The 27,266-nt window shown below is 41.6% G+C and overlaps 1 protein-coding gene across 2 annotated transcripts in view; it reads left to right on the top strand.

Annotated features, from left to right (window-relative positions):
• The window catches only part of dhx9 (DEAH (Asp-Glu-Ala-His) box helicase 9), a 48,741-nt gene extending 21,967 nt beyond the window's left edge, over positions 1-26,774 (top strand). For both annotated transcript variants that reach the window (XM_084056521.1, XM_084056522.1), the window contains 22 exons: positions 227-273; positions 718-854; positions 1,560-1,649; positions 5,135-5,296; positions 5,582-5,659; positions 6,551-6,742; positions 7,142-7,283; positions 8,291-8,373; positions 8,712-8,868; positions 9,821-9,918; positions 11,092-11,305; positions 12,085-12,179; positions 13,327-13,400; positions 14,057-14,209; positions 15,061-15,221; positions 15,466-15,577; positions 16,051-16,212; positions 18,825-18,952; positions 19,309-19,538; positions 20,436-20,551; positions 22,580-22,780; positions 24,920-26,774. In XM_084056521.1, coding sequence (XP_083912647.1) covers positions 227-273; positions 718-854; positions 1,560-1,649; positions 5,135-5,296; positions 5,582-5,659; positions 6,551-6,742; positions 7,142-7,283; positions 8,291-8,373; positions 8,712-8,868; positions 9,821-9,918; positions 11,092-11,305; positions 12,085-12,179; positions 13,327-13,400; positions 14,057-14,209; positions 15,061-15,221; positions 15,466-15,577; positions 16,051-16,212; positions 18,825-18,952; positions 19,309-19,538; positions 20,436-20,551; positions 22,580-22,780; positions 24,920-25,190 — 3,103 coding nt within the window. In that variant the 3' untranslated portion in view covers positions 25,191-26,774. The remainder of the gene's footprint in view (positions 1-226; positions 274-717; positions 855-1,559; positions 1,650-5,134; positions 5,297-5,581; positions 5,660-6,550; positions 6,743-7,141; positions 7,284-8,290; positions 8,374-8,711; positions 8,869-9,820; positions 9,919-11,091; positions 11,306-12,084; positions 12,180-13,326; positions 13,401-14,056; positions 14,210-15,060; positions 15,222-15,465; positions 15,578-16,050; positions 16,213-18,824; positions 18,953-19,308; positions 19,539-20,435; positions 20,552-22,579; positions 22,781-24,919) is intronic.
• Positions 26,775-27,266: the final 492 nt, after the last annotated feature.

The raw sequence follows: 27,266 nt of genomic DNA, 5'->3' as shown, positions 1-27,266 counted from the left end.
AGGTATGTACTCATTAATGTATGTACTATTAATTGCAGTCGAGTTAAATTCATTCGTCTCAAAACCATCAACATATGGCAGCCTTTCTAGAATGTATTTTATTTTTTATTTTTTTACCGGGCAACATACTTTGAGATGGTCAAAGTATGTTGCCTATTAGATAAATGAGTCAACATTGTTGTTCATTAATAATCTTGTGGTTGTGATGTAACTGTGTTTTCTGTAGGAGCTTCATAGCAGAGATGCAGCTCTTTGTGAGACAGTTGGGACGAAGTAAGTAACATGATGTTTTTTCCCTTTTCAAATTAAAATTAACTCTGGTAGAGCGCTTCGGTAGTGCAGTGGTAAAGTGCCTGCCCACCACCGCAGAGGCGGGGGTTCGAATCCACCACGGTGCGTCCGGCTTTGTCGAGCGTCTATATATCTATAACACAATTGGCCCGTGTTCGGGGGAGTGGAATTGTTTAAAGCAAAGTTGAACAGAAACACATTATGGACTATATTTAGTTGCTGTACAACCCAAGGCTCAACATGGATCTAACAGCTGTGTGTGTGTGTTGACAGGGACTTGAACCTGTGTCTGGTTGTATTATATCTTTCTGGGTTCAAAGGCTGTGTCTTGTGTTAGATTTTGCAGGGATCAAAGCCTTTGTTGTTATTATTATTATTAGTAGTAGTATTATTATTATTAATGATAATTGCATTGTATTTGTACAGAGATCACAGCTCGTGAGCATGGCTCCAACAAGAAGCTGGCAGCCCAGTCATGTGCTCTGTCTCTGGTCAGACAGTTGTATCATCTGGGAGTCATTGAGCCTTTTACTGGACTCACCAAGAAGAAAGATGGAGAAACGGTAACTTGGATTATATACTGAGAGTGTGGATACAATATACAGTTTATATGTTCAAGAGGGATTATCTCTCACTCACTCACTCAGCAGTGAAAACATGAATATATATAACAACACAATACTGGATATAATAAATAAATAAGTACAGATTTAAGAAAAGTAAAGTGAGGGTTTTATTATGAAAATCTAAATTATTTCAAAATACTGATCCAGTTACTTTTTAAAATGTTTTAATTTTTAATTTTGGTACTTCATTTATTAACTTAATGTCATGTTTTAACATGAACCACATAAAACAATATATAAACCTATAAATACATGAAGCTAATTGTAAAATAACTAGACGTCTAGCGTGACGCGTCGTTCACTTTGCAGTGCCACCTTACAGGCACCTCACAGTGTGAGAGAGAGTTTTGTGCTCTCCTAAATCCACGGCAGGCTTTATAGGTAGGATGTGATGTCATGCTGTCGTGAGATTACGTCACACTGGCGTTGTGTCCATATTCGGGACGACCGTCTCATCGTGATGTCAGATTACGTCACACTGGCGTGATGTCAGATTACGTCACACTGGCCACATACAACGTTCGTACATACTGACAACCGACATGGCGCAGGATTCAAATTGTATATATAGATCACAGCATACTACTATTACACAAGGGTTCTCAGTGATTTGATTGTGTGTGTGTGCGCGTGTGTGTGTAGTTGGAGGTGCACGACGTCACTGTTGCTCCAGACCTTCAGCAGCAGATCATGGCTGTGGTTCAGGAACTAGGAGTTACCATCCCATCTCCTGTAAGTATTACTGCGTCACAGTGTAACTGTATAACATGTTATTATCAATAATAATTAACATTATACACATCTCTTCACATCAACATGTCGGTACGATGACCATTGAACATTATTTGAAACTATTCACATTCCCAAAATAGGGATTGATTGTTAATCAATTGTTTTGATTAACATTTTGATTATTGTTTTTATTATGGATTAGTTTGATTAACTGTTGCACCCCTAGTCCAAAATAACGATCAGAGACCTCCAACCTCCAAAACGTTTACTCACCTCGCTCTGATCAAAGTATAGGAGCCTTTGCATCAAACTAGTTGTGATACTGCCTTCCTTTAAATTCTGTCATGCCCTTCATTAATCATTAGAATCCGTGTTATTTGTCACGTCACAGTTTATCGGTGTAAACCGCAGTGGATGTAATTATTTGTTTTTCGTGCACACTTGAGTGTGAGAAAAGGGATAGAAAACAGGTTAAAAAAGTTGGATGGGTGTGTTTTGCCAAACTGCTACTCTGCTGCTTCAACTTCACTTCATCTCCTAGCCTGTGATCTTAGTTTAGTCCTGAAAAATAATATCAAATGGAAGTGATATATGTGCATTGTGTTACAATTCTTCGTTGTAAACAAGTTTGCTACTATAGTAACTTGGCACGGCATGTGGTGCAGCCGAATGTATACTTCGTTGTATGACGGTGTGCCGAAAATAGCAGATCTACCGGCTCACAACGTGTCATGGACGCAACACATTATGAGCTTGTAGATCTGCTATACATCGAACTTGTATGTACATCTGGCTGCAGTCATAAATCTGCATTGATGATTCAAACGGAATTCAAACATCCAAATCTTTGAAGTAAATCGTTGCTTCTTTAATATTTTTTTGTTTCAGTGTACCACACACGCTGTTATAATATCTGCATTACTGTTCAAGCTGAATGTAAAATCACATATGTAAGCCAATGGTTGATTCTGAACGTATTGTGAGTTTCAGTACTGTATGTACCACTGGTTGCTGTTATACAGATGCAAACTTTTCAAGCAGACTATAACAACCAAATATTTAAGTAAATGGTTGGTTCTCAACTTATTTTGTTTATGCATTTTTTTTCCTTGTGTGACCCTCAACACAGGATTTAAGAATCCCAGCCCTAAATGCTTAGTACCACAACCAATAGTTATTATAATAATGGCGGTAAGAGCAGCAACAACACTAGTCTGCACTCTGCACTGTCACTGGAGTAGCGGGAAGTCGGGAACACCGCCCACCAAGCCCCAATCTGTTCGCAGGTTGTGGACATAATTTAGCCCTTGGGTAAAACTAATTGGGGAACCCTGACCTACAGTATATTCTACAGATAGTTTATGTGAAAACAGATGTACCTAATTAGAACATTAGTTTCATTATGCGGGTGATATAAAAAGCAGCAACGGGTACAGTGTTTAAGGTCCTGTTTGAAGAACCAGCTTGTGCAGCATGGAAAGGTTAAAAGTAACATATTTCACATGGTTAAAAAACACCTCAGGCAGGCGGTGTTCATGCCTTGCCCAACAGTCTGTACAGATAGTTACATGATGAGTGATTAGATAATGAGAGATTAATGAAGGTATGACAGCATTTAAAGGAATGCAATGTTACTACTAGTTTGATGTAAGGGCTCCTAACTTTGACTAGGGGGAGCTAACTTTTTTTATTAATCTTTCATTATCTCATCTCTCATCATGTACGTATCTGTTTTGACTCAAGTCTATTTTTCCATTGAAAAAACGGAGAATCCAGGCATTTAATAATAAAACAAGGGACTAGCCTTAAACAAGGCAAATGGCAACAACTTGTTTCTCCTCTGAGCACCTGGTTGTGTTGTTTTTTTTCTCTGTATTTTTCCATCGTTCCACTAGAAGTGGCATTGCATTCCTTTAAATCATTCCATGCTCTTCATTAATCTCTCATCTGTTTCCATTGTTAGCATACCATGCATTACAAGACTTTCTCATGAACATAGAATACCTGTTCACCTTAATGGAAACCACAACTATTGATGCCATCTTGATAAACAAAAAACTAGTTTAGCTGGTAGAACTTAATCTCCTCCTGCCCTCAAGTAACACTGTCCTCTGAAAATCCTGCAATCTGTGTAATAACCATATGATGGTGACGGTTTTTATGATTATGACGTTTAATACACAATCTATGTATTGGGGGTCCCTGCTTTGTCTCTAAGCTAAGGGGTGCTTGGTCTGAAAAATGCCCTCTCACCTTTTGCGCGTTTTACAGACAATAAAATAGTAAAGCTTTACAATATCAGAACACGAATGAGGAAAACTATTGTTAAAGGTGTACAGTAATAATGCTGGAACCATCCATTATCAACTTATTGATTATTCTATTGAATAATGAACACATGCTTGTATGTATATATAAACAAATCAATGCAATAAATCAAATGATTTTTTTTTAAAATAATGAATTAATCGATTGGTCTGATTAACCAATTAAACACTATTTTATATTTAGTTGTACAGGTTGCAATGTGATGCACTGTGAGCTTGAAGATTGCTATTTTAAGCATTTTTAACAATAAGATGAACTCTTACACCTCCAGTAAAGTACCTGTCCATCTGTACTGGAAGAGGCAGTAAAGTAGCTGTCCATCTGTACTGGAAGAGACAGTAAAGTAGCTGTCCATCTGTATTGGAAGAGGCAGTAAAGTAGCTGTCCATCTGTACTGGTAGAGGCAGTAAAGTAGCTGTCCATCTGTACTGGAAGAGGCAGTAAAGTAGCTGTCCATCTGTACTGGAAGAGACAGTAAAGTAGCTGTCCATCTGTACTGGAAGAGACAGTAAAGTAGCTGTCCATCTGTACTGGAAGAGGCAGGAGTGACACAGCTCACAGTGCTTGTATTTGAGTACCCTCTACTGGATGATTAAATAACAATGATGTGCCAACAGACAAGTTCAGTATAATTAATGCTAAAAACAATTGGGAGACTTTGGCAGGATAATGCTGATCCTGATGGCGTCAAGACAGTAAAAACACACTATGAATTACATGGGTGGTGCTCTACTCTAGGATGTAGATGGTTATATCTGTGTGTGTTTCTTTTGTATCTTGGGGAAGCCTGTGGATGCAGTGTGTAGACTGATGGCTGTACCTGTGTTTTTAACCACTCCCATATGTTGTTGAAACTAGCCATCGGGGCTAGTTTCTTTGTTCTCACTCAGTTTTACCCAGAATAAAAAAATATGATTTTTTTGGTATCTTTGAACACCTGTGGAGCCCAGCGCTTTAGTGTGTCATCCAGAGGAAGATGGTTGTATGTGTGTGTGTTTTTAGTATTGGTGATGTTTGTAATTGTGCATTTTTAATATGTTTCGTCAGCCTATGGATCCCAGCTCTCCAGTGTCTCTCATTCAGGGGCACATCGTTGTATGCCTGTGATTTTTTATATTGGTGTGTTTGTAACTGTACGTTTTACTATATTCTGCCAGCCTGCGGACCCCAGCACTCCAGTGTCTCTCATCCAGGGGAAGATGGCATCGTTTGAGCCCAGTCAGAGGCAGAGCGGAGCGGGCGTGGTGCCCTGGTCTCCTCCCCAGGTCAACTGGAACCCCTGGACCTCCAGCAACATCGATGATGGACCACTGGCCTTTGTTAGTATTAACAATAATCTGTTATTAATTAATATAAGGAATTATTAACGTATACATGTATGATTAAATAGGACTGCTGGCCTGCGTTAGTATTAACACTGTTGAGTTATATTGTTGTCATATTAGTTCCACTACTTCCATTAACACTAATGTTTAATAATCATGGACATTTTAATGCTTCTGTATCTAGAGATGTTTATTCTCTCTCTCTGTCTATGTCTCTTCTCTCTCTGTCTCTCTCTCTCCCTCTCTCTCCCTCTCTCCCTCTCTCTCTCTCTCTCACAGTGTACACCAGAACAGATCAGTGCAGATCTTCATCACGAACTGACCGACCAGATGCAACACGATGAAAACCTGCACAAGGTTTTACATTATATTTACTAATGCACTATTATTATTAATATCAATAGTATTAATGCAGTTTTAATAGTATGTCAGTAACGTTGCCACTCTACACCCATTAGTCCAAACCTTTGATGGGCTTATGAAATATTATGTTGAATAGTTTTGATGCATTTCACAAAGCACAATATAGGCTACTGTATATTTTGTTAACATGTTAATACATTCTCCCATGCACTACTAGTGGTTACTGATTGAGAAACAGCACTAAGCAATTGATAATTGACGGGTCGCCGGTCATTATTGATAAATAAATCGCCCTGTCGGGATTTATTTGTCAATTATCCCGCTTATTACACGGCTACTCAATAAATGAATTAATAAATTGACCCAAAAGTAACAACAAAACAAAGTATTTCCTTGCTTACGGCACTGAAAGTATTCCATAAGTGTTGAATGAAAGTATTCAAATGAAAGTATTCCTCGGGAAAACAAGGAAGTGTTGATCAAATAAAATCAATTTTCGGTTACTGCATTGTCTATTTCTCACTGAAAATGTTTTCAAAAACATTCTTGAGAACAACGTTTAGTTGTAAATGACATGGTGTGTTTGTTTACATGGCTGTCATGTTGGATACGGCACAAAATCAAGCAGCACAGATTCATATGAGCAGGTGCTCTGAGCCTTTGATTAGACAGAGGTCTGTTATAGGGCTCATCGGTCATTATCAAGAAATAACACACCGCTGAATTCAGGGATTGACCAATCGGAATCAAGCATTCAACCAAGCCGTGTAATAGACTATATTATATATATATATAGATATAGATGATGGATAGAAGCAGAAGAGATGGTTTAAAATGAGACTTAAACCTCCTTTCTCTCTCTCCCCGTCTCTCTCTCTCATTCAGATCCTGGCAGAGAGAGAGCAGCTGCCAGTGAAGAAGTTTCAGGCAGAGATCATGGCTGCTCTAGACAGCAGCTCAGTGGTGATCATCAGAGGAGCCACCGGTTGTGGTAAAACCACCCAGGTCCCTCAATACATCCTGGACCAGTTCATCCAGAACCACCGCGCTTCAGACTGCAACATAGTGGTGACTCAGGTAAATACTACAATATTACTACAATATTACTACTGCCACATAGTGGTGACTCGGGTAAATGCTACGATATTACTACAATGTTACTACTGCAACATAGTGGTGACTCGGGCAAATGCTACGATATTACTACTACAAAAAGGTATGTAATGATGCCTAAAACTCACAATACGGCCAACAACACTGGGTTACACGTTTAGCTTTAGATCAGCGATAGAGTGGCTACAAAGTAGAGGCTGTTTCACTCTCATTACTCTGCTGCTGTTCAAACAAAGCAATAGAATCTTCGGTGTGAATACCTTTGGTCGATGCTACCCAATTATGTCATTTATTTTTAATCTAATTCATATAATAATCAAATGTAATAAGCAATTGTGTGTGTGTGTGTGTGTGCGTGTGCAGCCCAGGCGTATCAGTGCGGTGTCGGTGGCTGAGCGGGTGGCGTACGAGAGAGGAGAGGACGTTGGGAAGAGCTGTGGCTACAGCGTACGGTTCGAGTCCATCCTCCCCAGACCTCACGCCAGCATCATGTTCTGCACCGTGGGTAAGTCAACACGCTGGTCCTAGATCAGCTTAAAGACATGACTTTATACTCTAATGCACCGTGGGTAAGTCAACATGCTGGTCCTAGATCAGCTTAAAGACATTACTTTATTTTTAACTTTATTTATAGAGCACATTTAAAACAACGGAAGCTGACCATAGCGCTGTACAAGGTTGAGACAAACAAAGCATCAACAGGTGCCCATCGGCGCACAGACAAATATGTACATCGTTTGAACACATTAGAGGATCAAGTGCAATTAAAAGCCAAATAGAATAGGTGATTTTTTAGTAAGGATCTCAATGGACTGGGCAAATGGGATGGGGAGAGGCAGGTCGTTCTAGAGCGTGGAGGCGGCTGCAGCAAAGGCGCGGCCACCCCTGGTCTTTTTGCTAGTCTTTGGACCGACTAGTAACGACTGATCAGGCAGACCTCAGAGCCCCTGGCTGGGGTGTATGGTTCCAGGAGCTCAGTGAGGTACAGCGGAGCTAGCCCGTTTAAAGATTTAAAAGCAAATAAGTGGACCTTAAAATCAATTCTAAAGTTGACAGGGAGCCAGTGAAGTGAGGCCAGGACAAGACTGATGTGCTCACGTCTTTTTGTGCCAGTGAGAAGGTGAGCCGCAGCATTTCGGATCAGCTGCATGCGCCTGAGAGATAAGTGTACAGGGAATTGCAGTAACCGAGTCGTGAGAAAATAAAGGCATGATAGCCATTTCTAGTTGTTCTCGGGGTAGATGGGCCTTAATCCTAGCGAGAAGTCGGACTTGTAAGAAACTAGCTTTGACGACGGAACTGGCTTTATCCTCTAATGCACTGTGAATAAGTCAACATGCTGGTCTTAGATCAGCTTAAAACATGGGTGTGTGGTGTTGTATATTTCAGGTGTTTATTGTTGTGTATTAATGTGTGTTTCAGTTCAGGTGTGTACTGTTGTATTGCTGTGTGTTACAGGTGTGTGCTGTTGTGTTGTAGTGTGTTACAGGTATGTATTGCTGTGTGTTACAGGTGTGTTACTCAGGAAGTTGGAGGCTGGTATCAGAGGGATCAGTCACGTCATCGTTGATGAAATCCACGAGAGAGACATTAATGTAAGTCATTAAATAATTACTTTGTCATATTAATGTGTCAGTCATAGAGAGACATTATATATAAATCAACTAATTCCATATATTAGTCATAGGGGTGATATATGGCTGTCTATCCAATAACTTTTAATCTTGAATTAATTGAAGTCTATCAGGGTCATATTTGTTATCCATGTAATGCACATAATTGCCAATCATTGGTGATAATTAAATTTAAAGTCTCTACTATTTAATTTCTCAAGGAAATTGAGAAACTCATTTTGACAGAAAAAGGCCTCGCAAATAGTTTTTAATCAGTGAACTGTTGAAATGCATTATGTGACGTGTTTTTGTTGCGTCAGACGGACTTTCTGATGGTGGTGCTGAGAGACGTGGTGCAGACGTACCCAGAGGTCAGGGTCATCCTCATGTCAGCCACCATCGACACCACCATGTTCAGGGAATACTTCTTCAACTGTCCTGTCATCGAGGTGTTCGGACGCACCTTTGCTGTGCAAGGTACACTTCATCATACACATGTTATCCTTATGTTCACCATCACCCTGTACAAGGTACACTTCATCATACACATGATATACTAATGTTCACCATCGCCCTCGTACAGGGTGAGACTACTCTTATGTGAGCCCTATAAAGCTCAGGTGTGCCTAGACCAGTGGTTCTCAAACTCTCACTTTCTCAAGAACCCCCATAACTCTTAAGCGTGTACAAATTGAACGGGTCCATTTGGTTACATTTGTTTGCACTCAGAGTTACAGGCCTGTAAGGGTGGGTCCATTTGGTTCCATTTGTACACACTTGGATCAGCACACCTGCGCATAAAGCTAAGCCCCACTCACCCAGGACTGGGTATTTGCAACATTTCTTGTATTCTTTATATTTTTATGAAAAATCAGTGTATTCTGAAACCAAATAACATTGTAAATACGTCTTATCAAGACATGACATACGGGACCACCCCCAGAAAGGCCTATGTGGGAGCCGATTGAACGAGGATCGGATGCTTCTTTATGCATCGTTAACATGAACACATTTGGTGTGAGCGAAATAGGTCCTGAATGACTGTATTGTGTATGTGCCACACACACACACACACACACACACACACACACACACACACACACACACACACACACACACACACACACACACACACACACACACACACACACACACAAATGTAATGTATGTAGATTGCATGTTATTTGAACAGATGCTAGGTTCATAGTTTACCTGGTATCCTAGAGTTTCAATGTACATGTTATTTGGGATCCTACTAGTCCACTGAGGCACTACACTTTCTGCAATCTTTGTGATTACCTTGCTTATTGTAAGTCGCTCTGGATAAGAGCGTCTGCCAAATGAAATGATTAAATGGTAGCTGTTCAGATGTGTTAACGTGTGTGTGTGTGTGTGTGTGTGTGTGTGTGTGTGTGTGTGTGTGGTGCAGAGTATTTCCTGGAGGATTGTGTTCAGATGACTAACTTCGTACCTCCTCCGGTGGACCGTAAGAAGAAAGACAAGGATGAGGATGGGGGAGATGAAGATGTGAGATTGAAACCTTTTTTTACACCTCAATTTAGTGATTCATCCCCACACACATGACAAATATCACCAGCATTCGAATAGACTCTCGACAAAGCCTGATGCAGCGTGGTGGATTCGAACCCCACAGACCCCGCGGTGGTGGGCAGCTACTTTACCATTGCGCCACTTGAGCGCCCTGTTTTTTATCATCATTTAAGTGGTTGACAAAGTAATCAACCCCAGTACTAAAGTCAATAGTAAAGCGATTTACGCCCGGCAGCAACGTAGTATACTTTCACCAGCAATCATTTTATAACCCTGAGCACGTAAATCATGACCTATTTATTGTCTCCGCCAGGCCGTAAGGCATGGCGAGAGAGTATGTTTTACCCTCCGTCCGTGTGTCCGTCCGTGTGTCCGTGTGTCCGTGTGTCCGTGTGTTACCACCAAATCTCCGGCACCGTTGGCCCGGTCGCTGCGAAACTGTGCACACACACTCCCTGGATGCCAATTCAGAACCTCTGCCTCAAATTTTTCACATGGGCCTGTTATAGCGCCACCAGGAGGCCGATTTGTGCAAAACCCATTTTTTCACATTACTCCTACAGTTTTTAACCAAACGTCATGCAAATCGGTACACAGTATCTCTATAGTCATGTGATCAACCCTGATCTGTCCGATTTCCCATAGTCCATCCTCAATGGTTAAGGTTGCCATCCAAAGTTTGCAGGATTGGTCCTTTTGGAACAAACTGCCTCAAACCATGAACGCAGTGTGCGATTTCCCTGAAATTTCACACGCACATTCCCACTAGGCCGAGGAAGAAATGCCACCCTTTTCACATTGGCCTGTTATAGCGCCATCAGCAGGTCTAATTTAGCAAAACACATTTTTGGAACAAAATGCTTCAAATCATGAATGCAGTGTCCGATTGCCGTGAACGACCTAAGAATAAATGGCACCCTTTTCACATTGGCCTATTATAGCGCCACCAGGAGGCCACAATAACGTATCTGACCTGGCGGAGACCTGTGCTCCGAGGAGCACTTTATCTAGTTTACCATTAATTTTGTTTCTCGAAATGGACTACGGGTGCAAAGGTTAACCGAACTAATCGATGAGATATGAAATATCACTTTAAAATAGTCTTTTCCAGTTGATCTAAAAGTGTCCTGTGTACATGTGCGTTCGCAGACCAACTGCAACATCCTCTGCAGTGCGGAGTACACGGCAGAAACCAAGCGCTCCATGGCCCAGATGAACGAGAAGGAGACGCCCTTTGAGCTGGTGGAGTCGCTCCTTAGATACATCGAGACGCTCCAGGTGGCCGGAGCCGTCCTGGTCTTCCTGCCTGGATGGAACCTCATCTACTCTATGCAGAGGCACCTGGAGATGAACGCTCACTTTGGTACGCCCCCACATCCAAACCAAACTAACCCACTAACCCACATCCATACCAAACTAACCCACTAACCCACATCCAAACCAAACTAACCCACTAACCCACATCCAAACAAAACTAACCCACATCCAAACCAAGCTAACCCACGTCCAAACCAAACTAAGCCACAAACCCACATCCAAACCAAACTACCAAACTAACTTTCATATGGCTGTGCTTTGTATTGTAATGTCCTTTTATGTCTGTCTTTTTGTGGACCTGTGTAACCTACCCGTCTCCCCAGTTCTTTCTTGTAAAAGCAACTCATATCTCAATGTTTTTTAGTGGTTAAATAGGTTATAGTAATAATAACACCCATGCTAACCCACACATCTACTCCATGCAGAGACAACTGTAGACGAACGCTCACTTTGGTACCCCCTACATCTAAAACAAACGTACCCACTCAGACTGACCCACATCCAGTGGAGTTTTTTTTTATCTATCAGAGCTACTTGTGTTTATTTCCATTTGTTTAAAGTGAAATGTTCTGAAATGTAAACTTTTGGAAACAAGTTGCTTTCAAAATATGGGGGGAAAAAAAACATAGTTAATTGTTGTTCTAGGGCTCTCTGAAATTGGATTGTCTGGAAAAAGTCTGGCATGAGTTATCAGATCTCTTCTGCACCTGAACGGTCCGATTTCAGGGCCATTTGAATTTGAATGTGGTCGTTTGTCGCCGTCAAACGTGTAGCATGCCTTTTAAGATTCGTTGACCAATCACGTGACTGGTGTTGTTTTTGCAGGAAGTAGCCGGTACAAGATCCTGCCGCTCCATTCCCAGATCCCACGAGAGGAGCAGAGGAGAGTGTTTGAACCCGTCCCTGACAACGTCACCAAGGTCAGAGGTCACCACCATGACAACCATGCTTTTTCATTGATGACGTTTTTTTGTGATATGACAATGTCGTGCAAAAGTAGTGAAAACAGGCGATCTACAAGCTCACACCGCATTGCGTTGGGAGCTTGTAGATCGCCTGTTTTAGATATTTCTGAAATTGTTTGAAAGTGAAAGTGGTTAAAGGTGTCATAAACAGGGGTGCACATAACTTTTTAGGTCTGGTACGCAGAAGAGCACCTGGACATGTGACTTGGTGCGCATGGCGCCCGTCCCGTTTTGTCAACGGGGGGGTTCAGCCCGGACAGTTTTGTCAACGGGGGGGGGGTTCAGCACGGTGCCCACCGGACAGTTTTGTCAAGGGGGGGGGGGGGGGGGGCAGGAAAAAAAGGACGCTCTGCTTCTAAATTCCGCCGATTTTCGCCGTTTTTTTTCTCACGCTGTTAGATAAAGCCCCCAAGGTTGGTGCCCTGTGCTGCTGCGCTGATTTTATCCGCCAGATTGGGACGTTCACGGCATATTTTGCACCATTACGGTGCGTTCATCATCGGTGACGAGTGCCTCTAACAGCCGCTGCTGGCTGCGTGCATGCAGCAAGGCAATGCGAGGCGATGCGAGGCGACGCGAGTCATATCTCTACCCATGTGCCTAGTAATGGCTGTACATGGGGCCGACGGGTGCTTTAGAGTGATTGTGTGAGTGTGGCTTCAGGAAGTAAATTCCTAGCCTCGATCTCCAGGCTTTTATTTTTTAGTTTTGCTAAAAAATAAAAGCTTGGAAATTCCTGTCCCAGCTGTTGGTGCGCAAAAGCGCCTCGCGTCGCCTGATGTGGTGCGCATTTTTTATTTTGGGTGCGCATGCGCACCAGTTATGTGCACCCCTGGTCATAAATATTAAACCAATGAGAAGTATCATCAACGGTAAACTAAATGTCAAATGGTTGGGGTGTATTAGCTTACAGTATTGGCTCATCCTAAAGCCTTGATTTATACTTCCTCTTACACAGTGACGGGCAAATTTGTACTTGAGTTACTTGAAAATATTTAAAGATTCAGTTGTACAAATTGGAAAATTCATATTCTTTTTTAATATCAATGCATCGCTGTATTGAAAATGTCCAGGCTTTAAATCCTCATTGTTTGCGTTGCAGGTGATCCTGTCCACCAACATCGCAGAGACCAGCATCACCATCAACGATGTCGTCTACGTCATCGACTCCTGCAAGTGAGTGTCACCTTATTGTGTTTGAGGTGTACAACTATTGCAGCCACAATCTGCTGTATTAAAAGTATAATATAAACACAACATGCACTACCACACTCAGTTGTCTACTACACAACCCTCCACAGTGCAACGCTACGTGACCTGGCTTCCCAGTGAAGCTCAGTGCACGACTCTGTAAACAAAGTAACACACAGAATAATGTTAATCACATTGTCATATATCTCATTACTAATGCAATACAAGAAGTAAACACGATCTGTTGACCCACAAAACTTGAATAAAATAGCCATACAAAATGACAGAAATAAGTTTAAACTTTGCAAGCTGCATTTATTCCTATTGACAAGCTTTTACATAATGTCTTAAGAAATTAGCAATGTGTATTGGAGCTGAAATAAATTATCAAATATAAACTATATTGTTGTTGTTATATGTTGTGCTCGTGTGCCTTAATGAAAAAGTTAGACGCACCAGTACAACCAGTAACAAAAGGTAAAACTATAAACCGACACAAATTAAAATGTCATTATATTCAAAACAAATGTCACTAAACAATAAGTTATTCTGGAGCCCACTGGCAGATGTGTTGAACGTGTGTGTGTGTGTGTGGCGTGATATGTTTGTGTAACATGTGTTGTTTTGTTGTGTACTTCCAGGCAGAAAGTGAAGCTGTTTACGTCTCATAACAACATGACAAACTACGCCACCGTGTGGGCGTCTAAGACCAACCTGGAGCAGAGGAAAGGTCGTGCGGGGAGAGTGCGCGCTGGCTTCTGTTTCCATCTCTGCAGCCGCGCTCGCTTCGAAAGGTACGGCCTGACTTATGTCTCTTTACGACTACAAACAGTAGCGCTGTAGCGCGAACAGTAGCGCTGTGAGCTTGTAGATCAGCCATTTTCCTTATCTGAAACCCAGTCGTAGCGTATGGCTACAAATCCAGAACCTTATCTAATACCCAGTCGTAGTGTATGAAAACAAATCCAGAACCTGTGAAATACGTTTCATAGCACAACACTGTTCACTTAGTTCTTGAAGTGGAAAAGCGCTGTTATATTACTGTTTTTTTTTATGTTATATGTTATCAGAATCTGCTTTGTTTGCGTGGTTTGTTTATTTGCTGAAAGAGTGTGAGAGCTGTTTCATTGTACAGCACCAACCTGCTCATCAGGAACAGTTAGGGGTTCAGTATCTTGCTCAAGGACACTTTGACACTAACCCAGCTACACTTTATAGCTTTTGACGTCCACTACAAGAGATAAAAAATAAAGTTGTGCTAGATCAGCTTGTTTCAGCGCTCCAAGGATGCGGTGAAGCATCAGTCAATCATATATTTTAGTTTCAGCATTTCCACTCCCATTTTCTCTTCACACAATTCCTGCTTGTAATTGAGGAAAAACGTATTCTTGCCGTCAGTCTGTTCCCCAGCTTTTATATTTTCATTCATATTTTTCTCACTTGTCGCTCACACACACGGACACACGCTTGATGACGTCAACAGGCATGTTGAGCAACACTAAGCAACTCTGCGACACGCTTGTTAGTTTTGTAGCTGTTGTTGCTGCTTGTGTAAGCACACCATTAGACTCATACTTGTGGTGAATCTCTGGGTTTATAAGAGATTTCATGACCTCTCTGTCTGTCTGTCTGTCTATCTGTCCAGACTGGAGACCCACATGACTCCAGAGATCTTCAGGACTCCTCTCCATGAGGTGGCGCTAAGCATCAAACTGCTGAGGCTGGGCGCCATCGGTCACTTCCTGTCCAAGGCCATCGAACCTCCGCCGCTGGACGCTGTGATAGAGGCCGAACACACACTGAGAGGTACACTAAACTGCACACATAAACACACACTGAGAGGTACACTAAACTTCACACTCTCACAGGTCCTCTCAGGTCGATACGGGTACATTTCAGATTCACTTACCAGAGACACCTGGCAATTATAATAGTTCCAACTCAGGACCCAGACCCACTCTTACTGTAGGTCATAGGTTTTCGGTTCCGGTTAGAGGATATGATGTCATAAATGTACAAGATATGATGTCATAAATGTGTATTTTCACAGAGCTGGACGCTCTGGACTCCAACGACGAGTTAACTCCTCTGGGAAGGATTCTGGCTCGCCTCCCCATCGAACCTCGCCTGGGAAAGATGATGATCATGGGATGCATCTTCAAGTCAGTAGCACTGCTTCTAATTTAGTCTAGATGGAAAGAGGGGTCCACGTGTGTGCGATGTGTTTTTTTAAGTTAATTCTTTGTGATGTGTGTTTGTTATATATTGTCGCTGTTGGGCAGAAAGTTGTTTTTGTATAGTTTTTTCAACTTTTTTATGCTTTGTTGTAAATTATTGCCCTACTTCATCATGGTATCGCATTAGTGAAACAGTAGTGAAAATAGCAGATCTACAATGGGAAGCATTGTCAGCTTGTAGATCGCCTCTTTTTACTATTTTAAATCATAAAAATAATAATAAAAAGGGAATGGTTTTGGATTTACAAGGTTTCTACCCGACAGCAACGATATGTTTTTATTTGTTAATTCTATGATGTGTGTTTCAATTGTATTCTATGCTATGTGCATGTTTGTTTTTTATTCTTAGTGATGTGTATTTTAATTGTATTCTATGCTATGTGTATTTGTGTGTGTAGTGTGGGTGATGCGTTGTGCACCATCTCGGCGGCTACCTGCTTCCCGGAGCCGTTCATCAACGAAGGCAGACGCCTGGGCTTCGTTCATCGTAACTTCTCTGGGAGTCGATTCTCCGACCACGTTGCACTGCTGTCCGTCTTCCAGGCCTGGGACGATGTCAGGTCAGCATGCACTCTCATGTTTTATTTCAGTTATTTTACCAAATCTTCTTCTTTTTAGATTTCTTTGGCTATTCAAAAATAGATCTACAAGCTCATAGCGCGGCACCGAGCATGTAGATGTGCTATTCTCTTTTAAATTGTGAAAATGTGTGCAAATCTTTGAATATATATATTTTTAAAGAAGGCATTTTTAACTCTGTTACAACTTTCTGGGAGTCTCTGGAACAAAATATTTTGAGATGGGGGGGGTCCCACGGCCAAATACATACATTTTTTAGAACCACTGATATTATAGCAACATTCAAAAAACTGTTTAGAAGACATTTGTAGAATCCCCAGAAGCAAAGATTTGAATATATTCAAAGACCCACGATTAAAAAAAAAAGAAGCAGATCTACAAGCTCATAGTGCGGCACTCTGGGCCGCACTATGAGCTTGTATATCTGCTATTTTTGAATAGCCAAAGAACTCTAAAGTGACACAGATGCGTTCCCGGTTTGAATGGGTTAATGGTGGAATACCATTAAGTTTGAAATATGATGCTGTTGTACTGGGAGCTGACCAGTACAGCCAGTACAGCCACAGTATTCTATTGTTGTACTGGGAGCTGACCAGTAAACAACCAGTCTGATACTGTTGTAGGCTACTGGGAGATGTTCAGGATCATGTCATGTTATCACTGGTGGTGCATTTGTTCGTGGGACTATGGATGGAAGTTAGCTTCTAGCTAAATCTGGCATATTTACTTGCAATCATGTGTATTGATTGCCATGTTCATTAATGTGCACTGCTCCGGAAATAAACAAATAAAGTAAAAGATGGCAGAGATGCTCGTAGGCCTGCGTCCTGCGTCGCTGACGCACCATATTGCGAAAGGACGCATTCATGACAACTCTAGTGCGTCCATGGGACGCAGCTCCGATTAGCTCCGATAATATATAATATTTGTCAGCTGTGATCTACATGGACTCTCTCGGTTAGGCACCGTTGGTGGAGAAGTATAACTCTCCGGTTAGACACCGTTGTACTGGAGAAGTATAACTCGGTTAAACGGCGTTGTGTGGCAGAAGCAGCAGCACAGCCCCTCGCTGTTAGTCTACGCTACACACACAGAGAGAGAGAGAGAGACGGCATGAGGACCTGCTCTTAAACGTGTTAAAACGTCTTGGATAGACCACTGTCTGGAATAATAACTGATCATCATACATACAGGTCTACTACTAATCTTTGTTGCTGTTGTCATCTTAAATTGACCAGCCAAAGTAAAATCCCCGATTTTAGAGTGTTCTCCCACTTGCTTGGAGATCAGAGTGAGTGGTGGATTAACGCATGTTGCAAATCAGCTGTGTAACATTAGCAGGTTAACGATGGCTCGTTGATCCTATGCTTTTGACCCTGATTTGACCACAAAGGCAAACAAAAGCACTAATTAATGGCAGCTGTAAGTAACCGGTTGTCTATCGTCTGTGTCTTGTGTATGTTTAATAGGCAACTGGATGTTTTCTGTAGCTTAGAGATATCATAACAATTAATTCCCTGAAGAGGGTAGACCCTCTCCCTCATGCTAAACTTAAAGTGACTTATAAGGTTCCACTTCTCCTCAAAAAGACAACTTTATTTTCCTTTCTCAATGACAAGCCTAATAGTATTATTGCATGTTGACTATGTGCAATAACTGCAAGCCAATGTTCATAGGCATTGTCAGTATTTGTCTTCATTATTTCTTGAATTCCTATTTCTTTATTTGCCAATACTTCCACTGTAAGCCAGTGTTTTCAGTCTACACAATAAATAGTAAAAATAAATTCTACATTCATAAATAATACAAAATAAAATAATAATAATGATTAAAAGGTTCTATGATTAAATGTATTCTATTGGTCAAAGGTATGTTAAATCCACCTGTTGCCCACTACTAGTATTTCTTACCATAAGGTGTGCTAATACTACAGAATCATATACATTTGAAAAAATATATTTATGATTTTTTAATATATGTATATATATCGGTATCGGTCTTGAAAAGCAGGAACGGGTCGCACTGATCTAGATCTGCTATTTTCACAATATGTATCTGTGGAACTGAATCAAACTAAATTAAGTGCCTCAACTGCTAATTCCTCAGGGTGGGGGGTCCCCAGTTAAAATATGATTATTTTGGGGGGTCGCTGCCTGAAAAGGTTGAGATCCACTGCATCAGGATATAATGTACACAGTCACACACGCATAGAAGATATGGAGATTGGAGATCAAAGAAAACGATAGGGGGGGGACGTGTAATTGGGGACCCATAAAATGTCCCTGGAACCCATCTAAAAGACCACCCTTGCATCCCAGGACCCATTACATTGAAAACCTAGCAACATCACTGAGATGGATAATAAAAATTATTCATATTTGGTTTGTTTATGGTTTTAGGGTTAATATTTGGTTTGTTAATCATTATTCATCATTTATCATCATTAATGTCATCTAAACGGTTAATATTTTATGTTATGGTTAATATTTGGTTACGTTATGGTTAATATTTGGTTATGTTATGGTTAATATTTCGTCATGTTATGATTAATATTTGGTTATGTTAATATTTGGTTATGTTATGGTTATTTCAGGGTTAACGGTGAAGACGCTGAAAACAGATTCTGTGAGCAGAAGCGTCTCAACATGTCGACCTTGAGGATGACCTGGGAGGCCAAAGTTCAACTGAAGGACATCCTGGTCAACGCTGGCTTCCCTGAAGGTTCATGAACGTTCTTTTATCTTTTTAGGGCTGACTTATTTGGGTTGGCGTGATGTGTTCCTGCACTGAAAATTGCCGATCTACAAGCTCTCAATGGGTCACACTGCGGCACATTGTGGGCTTGTAGATCTGCTATTACCAGTGTGCGAGACTGGCATGCAAGCAAGCGTAAATCGCCCTAAAGAAGTACTTGCATCTGTCTTCTGTTTCAATGCCATGAAATAGATCTTCACTCTCTCCCTGCCCCTTTCTTCTGTCTGCTCTTCTGTCTGCTCTATCACTGTCTCTGTCTCCGTCTGTCCGTCTATCTGTCTGTCTGTCTCTCTTCTCTGTCTGTCTCTGTGTGTCTCTCTCAGAGTGTCTGTTGTCTCAGATGTTCTGCAACGTGGGACCAGACAACAATCTAGACGTGGTGGTGACTCTGCTGGCGTTCGGTTCGTATCCCAACGTGTGTTACCACAAAGAGAAGAGGAAGATTCTCACCACAGAGGGACGCAACGCTTTGATCCACAAATCCTCCGTCAACTGTCCCTTCAGCTCCCATGACATCAAATACCCGAGTCCTTACTTTGTCTTCAGTGAGAAGGTATGGAGGCATGGGTTGGTGGGTGTGTGGAGGGAGGGATGGATATTATATTATATGTGATTCTAGAAATCTGTACTCCCTATATTGTATATCGTCACTGTCTGACACCAGCTATCTCCATTTTTCAACTTTTCTTTTTTTTTAATAAATCAATGCTATTGAACACCCTTCACATCTGTGTGTGGGCTTTACACATATTGAACCAATGAAAAGTAATAAAAAGCGCTTAAACCTCCCTTACTCGATTGGATCCTCAAAACTGTCGGTCAAACCACCTAACTCCAACTTCGGAGATGTTGTTTATTCCATCATTGATTAGAATGGCGAAGTCGACGTAAAACATTAAGGACCACATTAATGGTCAAAAACATCCTACTGTAACTCCACTTGAGCTTTATTTGGGTAAAGTGATGATAATTCAAGTATCATGTATAAAGTCACCATACCAGCTTTGATGAGGCAGTATTGTGTTGTTCTAAAAACTTTTTTTTTTTCATTCCCTGAAAAGTTAATCTGCCTGACAGCAAAGATATAATATTGTATATACTGTAACTCCAACTTCTACCTGCCTCTGAGAACTTTCAAATGGACATTCTATGACGATCTGAGACACAAATTAGAGTTCTATAGCTGTGTTTGGAATGCATGCAATGTATGGAATATCTATGCTGGCCTATGGCCGTTTTAATTTTCTATACACAGACTGTGTGAGCACTCAGGTCGTGGCTTGGCGACTGTACAGTGAATGAGAATATAAAATGTGAGCTTTGGCTTTAAATCGCCACTGCAGTCGTACAGTAGAAATTAAAAGACAACATTTCTAAAATTGTACAGTGTATGGTATGCCCAGCTTCAAGGAATGACCCTGACTGTGTACATGTTTAAATATGACTCCAGATCAGAACCAGGGCCATCTCAGCTAAAGGAATGACGTTGGTCAGTCCTCTACAGCTGCTGCTGTTCGCCTCCAAGAAGATCATGTCCAACGGAGACGTAGTGGAACTGGATGACTGGTGAGATGATGATAATAATAGTAGTAATGAATTGCATTTTTATAGTGCTTTTCTACCCAAGTACTCAAAGCGCTCCACAACGGTTCATTCATTCATACATTGAGAGGTGTAGCGGCGAACAGTTGACGCCAGTGTCCCACATTCACACACCAATGGTGGCAAGCTAGCGCCAACCCACTCATTGGAGGCAATGTAGGGTTCAGTGTCTTGCCCAAGGACACTTCGACACGAACTCTGAGATAACTGTAGTTGCACCATACTGATACACGGTGGCAGTATGTGACCTAAAGATCTAGTGAGCTGGATGACTGGTGAGATGAATAAGGGTGCAACAGTTAAGGCAGGTACACACTGCAGGACCTTAAAGTGGTCGGGGGGATCATCTGATCGTTAAGCATAACACAGTTTATTTCTTGAAATCGGCTGTCATAATATCGTTGTGGTCTTCACAACACGATTGATCCCCGACAAGGGCTGACACTGTAGGATAGTTCACTAGGATGCTATCTCCAGAGTCAGACCCAATACATACATTTGTGTTTATTCCAATTCATTTTAATCGATGTATCCCGGGATATGCCTCTCACTATCTCTCTCTCTCTCTCTCTCTCTCTCTCTCTCTCTCTCTCTCTCTCTCTCTCTCTCTCTCTCTCTCTCTCTCTCTCTCTCTCTCTCTCTCTCTCTCTCTCTCTCTCTCTCTCTCTCTCTCTCTCTCTCTCTCTCTCTCTCTCTCTCTCTCTCTCTCTCGCTCGCTCGCTCGCTCGCTCGCTCGCTCGCTCGCTCGCTCGCACGTCAAGAGCGCAGAAGCGGTCAGTGACAGAGTTGCCATGTCCGCTTATTATAAGCGACTTTGGGATTGTTTTTCTGTAAAGTTGCTTGAAAGTGTAGTTGCTTTTTTTGGCCTTGTTTCCTAATGTTGTTTGAACCAGTTGTTCTCAAACATTTTCATGGCAAGGACCCCCAAAATAATATTTGTCCGCAGAGGCGCAGACCTAGCCCTTCTGAAAATATGTTGTGCCATAGACCCCTATACAATATCTGTGTGGATTTTGTAAATATCCCCCCCCCCCCCAATTTCTTCTTTAAAAATAGCCTATCTACAACGTGAGCTTGTAGATCGTCTATTTTCAAGTATCCAATGTATTTGTATATAGGCTTAAAGTGCTCATAGTCGCTTTTGTTGGGCTTGTTTTCACAAACCTGGTTGCTTATTTCTCTCGCAAAATCTGGCAACACTCACTCACAGACAACGACACACACACACACACACACACGCACACGCACACGCACACGCACACGCACACACACATACAGATCGCTCGCTCTCTGTGTCTTTCTCTCTCTATCTCTGTGCAATAGTCTCAAATAAACAGCCCCTCTTCTAGCACGCTCTCTCACTCATTCTGTTTTATAATAATGTTTAACTTAATACAGGACTGGGCGGTAACTATGCGGGGGATGATGAGGATCTGTTTGTTGTGGTCAGGTCCACAGACCTTCCATAGCCACGGTGGCTGTAATGTGCTCTCATTGGCTGTAGCGTACATCTCCTCGCAAGTTGATCGTAGCTCCTTTCATATTGTATGATATTGTCTGTTGTCTTGTCTGCGACAGATCTGAATATCTAACAGATTAGTTATCTGAAAACGGTCGGAAAGCCGCCGCAGAGCGGAGAATCGCGGCCACATCGTGTCGCGGAGCCTTTCACACACAGCGAGCATTATCTCGCCGATCAAAGGCCGATCTGCGTCAGATCGGGAGGTTTTGTCGGCGAGCGCCAAAAAAGGACGGCGATAGCAATATCGGACCTAATGTCCTGCAGTGTGTACCTGCCCTTAGTCAAACTGTAAAATAGATTTTGTAGAAACAATGTGAAAATAGCTAATCTACAAGCTCACAGCGCGTGTCACGTTGTGACACATTGTTTCCTTGTAGATCGGCAATTCCTTGGTTCCCCACAGAATAGGGATGTTTGGGTTCAAGTGGTTTTAAAGAGGTTTTAAAATGGTTATTTTTTTTTTATTCCAGGATCAAGTTGAGGCTCCCCCATGAGATGGCGGCTGGTATTGCAGCTCTGCGTGCGGCCATGGAGGCTCTGGTGGTGGAAGTGACCAAAGACCCAGAATACATCAGACAGCTGGACCCCACCAACCAGCGTCTGCTCAACACCATCAGACACATCTCCAAGCCCTCTGCTGCTGGACTCAACCTCATGGCAAACAACCAACGGTACGTACCCAACATAAAACCCCACTTTAGTATTTATACAACCCACGGTACATACCCAAAATAAAACCCCACTATACTATTTATATAACCCACGGTACATACCCAAAATAAAACCCCACTATACTATTTATATAACCCACGGTACATACCCAAAATAAAACCTCACTATACTATTTATATAACCCACGGTACATACCCAAAATAAAACCCCACTATACTATTTATATAACCCACGGTACATACCCAAAATAAAACCTCACTATACTATTTATATAACCCACGGTACATACCCAAAATAAAACCTCACTATACTATTTATATAACCCACGGTACTTACCCAAAATAAAACCCCACTATACCATTTATATAACCCACGGTACGTACCCAAAATAAAACCCCACTATACCATTTATATAACCCACAGTACGTACCCAAAATAAAACCCCACTATACCATTTATATAACCCACAGTACGTACCCAAAATAAAACCCCACTATACCATTTATATAACCCACAGTACGTACCCAAAATAAAACCCCACTATACCATTTATATAACCCACAGTACGTACCCAAAATAAAACCCCACTATACCATTTATATAACCCACGGTACGTACCCAAAATAAAACCCCACTATACCATTTATATAACCCACAGTACGTACCCAAAATAAAACCCCACTATACCATTTATACAACCCAAGGTATGCATCTAAATTTGCACTTATGTTTCTATCAATGACTCTCCCCATGAAGCCTTGAATTCATGGAGATTTAGTTTTTTGTCACATTGCTGTTCTGATGTTCCAATATTTGATGAATTAAAGTAAATAGGAAGCCAAGCTTAACAAGAGCAAAACTATATTTAAACGCATTCCTTCATAACCTCCTTAAAGAAATCATGACCAGCAGATACAGTATGAGGTTAAACACATGGGAAAGTGGTCCATATAAGGCAGGTATGTGCGTTGTAAGCTTGTAGATGGTCAAACTGGCAATAGATCAATCACCCAGTAAACCCTAATTGATCTCGGATTTTGCATAAAGGCAAAGGTTAAAGCCTCAATCTACAATTCCTTCAACTGGTTGTCTGTATGGCTACCAATACATTCAAATTTTACATATCGTGCTAATTGTTTATGAAACACAGCGCTAGTGTGTGGGGGAGCTCCTTGCTGTTTCACAAATCACACATTAGGACTTATTTTGCTTTAATCCCTGTATGTGCATAATTATGAATGAATGAATGCATTTTATTTGTATTGCACTTTTCCAAACATATTTACAAAGTGCTTTACATACATACATTAAAAACAGCAAACATCAGCAAGAGAAAAATAGAAATAAGAACATTTTTAAACATAAAAACAGCATTTTTAGTCAGCCCATACTATAAAGAATACATCACATGGATGCACCTGGGACGTATCATCAGTGTTGTAGCCTGGGGTCATAGGGTGTTTCGGGTCTCGCAACATACACCCTCACCCAGGTGACCCAGCCGGGGTTGATCAAGCCCCAACTTACGTCCCAGGTAGCTACCCACGGTCAGTCCTCTTAGGGAAAGACAGGGCCAATCAGTCCGCTTCTCCGGAACTACTTTGCCGGAACTCGGGGGAGGCTCTGACACGTGGAGGGACTAGGCTCTGTGGGTTGTCTCCTGGCCGGGCTCCTCCTTCGTCTCACCAGGAAAAAACACTTTATATACAGATGTGTTTTCAAAAGCGACATAAGATGCACATGGCAGGTCCACAGAGAAAGTAAAAGTCTGCATAGAGGAACAGATCCACATGAATGGAGGAAAAACTGTCGGTTTTCAAGTAGTGTCAGTGTTCCAGTTGATAGTGACTTGTTCAACAGTCTGACGGTAGCCTGGTGGAAGCTCTTCAGAAACCTGGTGGTCTTGCCCTTGACACTATGGTAGACCTCCTTGCCTGGCCTTGGGGTGGTGCATGTCCTTGATTATACAGTGAGCTTTGACTACACACAGCTTCTCGTACATCTCTTGGAGGGAGGGAAGCGCTATATTGAAGTCTGTTTATTTCGACAGCAGAAAAAGCGCTCTATACAGCACTGTGTGTTCATAAAGGCTGACTAGTGTGAACACACTCTTAACTGGCGTCTGGTCCTCTCCACAGGTTCGGTGACGGACCCCGCCCTCCCAAGATGGGTCGCTTTGACGACGGAGGCCGAGGAGGAGGAGGAGGGTACAGGGGGGGTGGAGGCGGGTACAGAGGAGGAGGGTACGGGGGGGGAGGGTACGGAGGGGGAGGTGGCTACAGGGGAGGGGGAGGGGGAGGCGGCTATAGGGGTGGAGGAGGCGGGTATGGAGGTGGAGGTGGAGGAGGATACAGGGGAACTGGAGGAGGTTACAGAGGAGGTGGAGGAGGATACAGGGGAGGTTATTAGACATAGGAGGAGGAGGAGTTGTGATCTCTAAAGGGGAATTTCACTTTAAAAGCCGTACTGTGTAACTTTGCTTTTTGGAGTGCTTTTGGGGTGACACCTCTGGTAGCCACACGTCATTACACCATCTGGTTATAGCTTATTTTTGCTTCCGGCCCTCACCAAGTAATACATTTGCAGAAAATGTTTAATCCATTTAGACCTGAGGCCGATTCTAAATACTGTACATAGCAACAGGAACCCCAAAAGGGGGTTCTCTGTCCTGAAAGATATAGTTACAAATAGGGGTTCCTGCCCAAATGGAAGAAGAAATTCATTTCTGGTTCCATAGCACCTCCTGTGAGTGCCTGCATCATTTCGGTGTTAATGTAGTAATGTAGGGACCACTCAACGGCAGACACTGTCTAAATAATATTTAGATACAGTACATGTATGTAAAATGGTCAATGTGAAAATTATGCCAGTGGAAAATTATAAAAATTATATTTTATTAAAAGGTTTACACACTATGATTTCAAACACTTCTGTGGTCATTTTCACATCTACTTGGACTTTAAATAACTGCCGGGGTTCACACAAAAGCCTGAGTAGATCTTAAAATGAATGTTTTCAAGTGAAATTCTCCTTTGAGGTGAACTCCATCAGCGTGGAAGCTCCCATCTAGCAGATACTCCTCCATGCAGCTGTAATCATCGTTTAAATGTAACTTTATTAGTAGAGAAACACGTCACATGACCTTCCTGGATGTGATGTCACAGAGGGGGGAGGGGTTACTGTCGTGTTGGATGAGATATTAGCAGAGCTCGACCGATGTATCGGATTCTAGCATCAGTCGGGCTCTGGGTATTCGTGGTATTAGTTATCATTTTTATAGATATACTTGTTCTAGTATTTAGTTGTTCTCTGTAAAGGACAGAGCAGTCATAGTTTAACTGTACAACCCAATAATGTGTTGACACGAGGTGTGTTCGCAAAATAAACCCTCAGAGCCCATGAGCGCTCTCACTGCCTCAACATCAAGGTGTAATATCTTCCCTTGCACAAAACGTGCTTTCCGTCTTGGCTCAGGGTCTTGGTTTGAATCCTGCGTAGGACATAAGTCTTACAGATTGCAGCGTTAACTGATTTCACAGTACTCTGACGTCAAAATCCGGAGCAGTGTGAAAACGGAGCGGATTCTCTGAGCATGTTTACGAATGCACCCGCGGTGGCTAGATAATGTATCATCTGACAAATCATAATTGATCGTAATTTATAGACCAGTTGGAAGGAAAACCTGATTGTGTGTCTGATTAGTTAGATGCCCCATTCTTTCTTCGTTGTGCTCCAGAAATAGATCTACAATTGTGAGCTTGTAGATCAGCTATTTTCAGTGTGTCGATGCGGTCGCACAACGGCGGAGCATAAATTAAGCGTTGCATTCCTGTTATGTCAATGTCAGTTATATCACCCTAAATTAAGCCTAAGAAATGTTTATTTCAAAATGTTTTTTCCCCTCAAATTCAGTTTCAGTAACATCTTAACTGATCTGAGTAAAGCAAACGTGGTTGTTTATGTTTTTGGTCACATTAAAAAATCTTTTATACACCTGTGCATTTTCTATAGTTGTTCTTCCTATATAGTACATAGAAATTAAAGCTGTATATATAGCAAATATCATACTTTTTAACTCCACTGCAATTATTTGGCAGCTTTAGTTATTAGATATTTTGCCAATTTTGACGATTGCAAAACAAACATACATTAACCAACTTTGTATACTTTGGCTATTCTAAGTGGTACTTCTTCAACCAATACGAGTGTGTCTGTCTTTACCCTGCTCACCATTTTAACACAGAACCGGAACTGAATATTGAACACACATTTACCAGTGAGGAAGTTTACATCACATGTCATAAGAATTTATAAAAAATGATAAAAGTTGTACCAATGAGTATCATTCTTTAACATTTTTTTTTGCATTATAAAGTGAGTAAAAGGTAAGCAGTCCACAGGCATTTGCACATAATTACAATTATTGTATTAAAGAATAAAAATGTCATCTTTTATCATTTATAACATGTAGCTACATAAAATAAC

Source organism: Gymnoscopelus microlampas (genome assembly GCF_963454915.1).
Source record: "Gymnoscopelus microlampas genome assembly, chromosome: 5".
Classification (NCBI taxonomy): Eukaryota; Metazoa; Chordata; class Actinopteri; order Myctophiformes; family Myctophidae; genus Gymnoscopelus; species Gymnoscopelus microlampas.
Note: the sequence above shows the minus strand (reverse complement) of the source record. Positions and strands in the feature narration are given on the sequence as shown.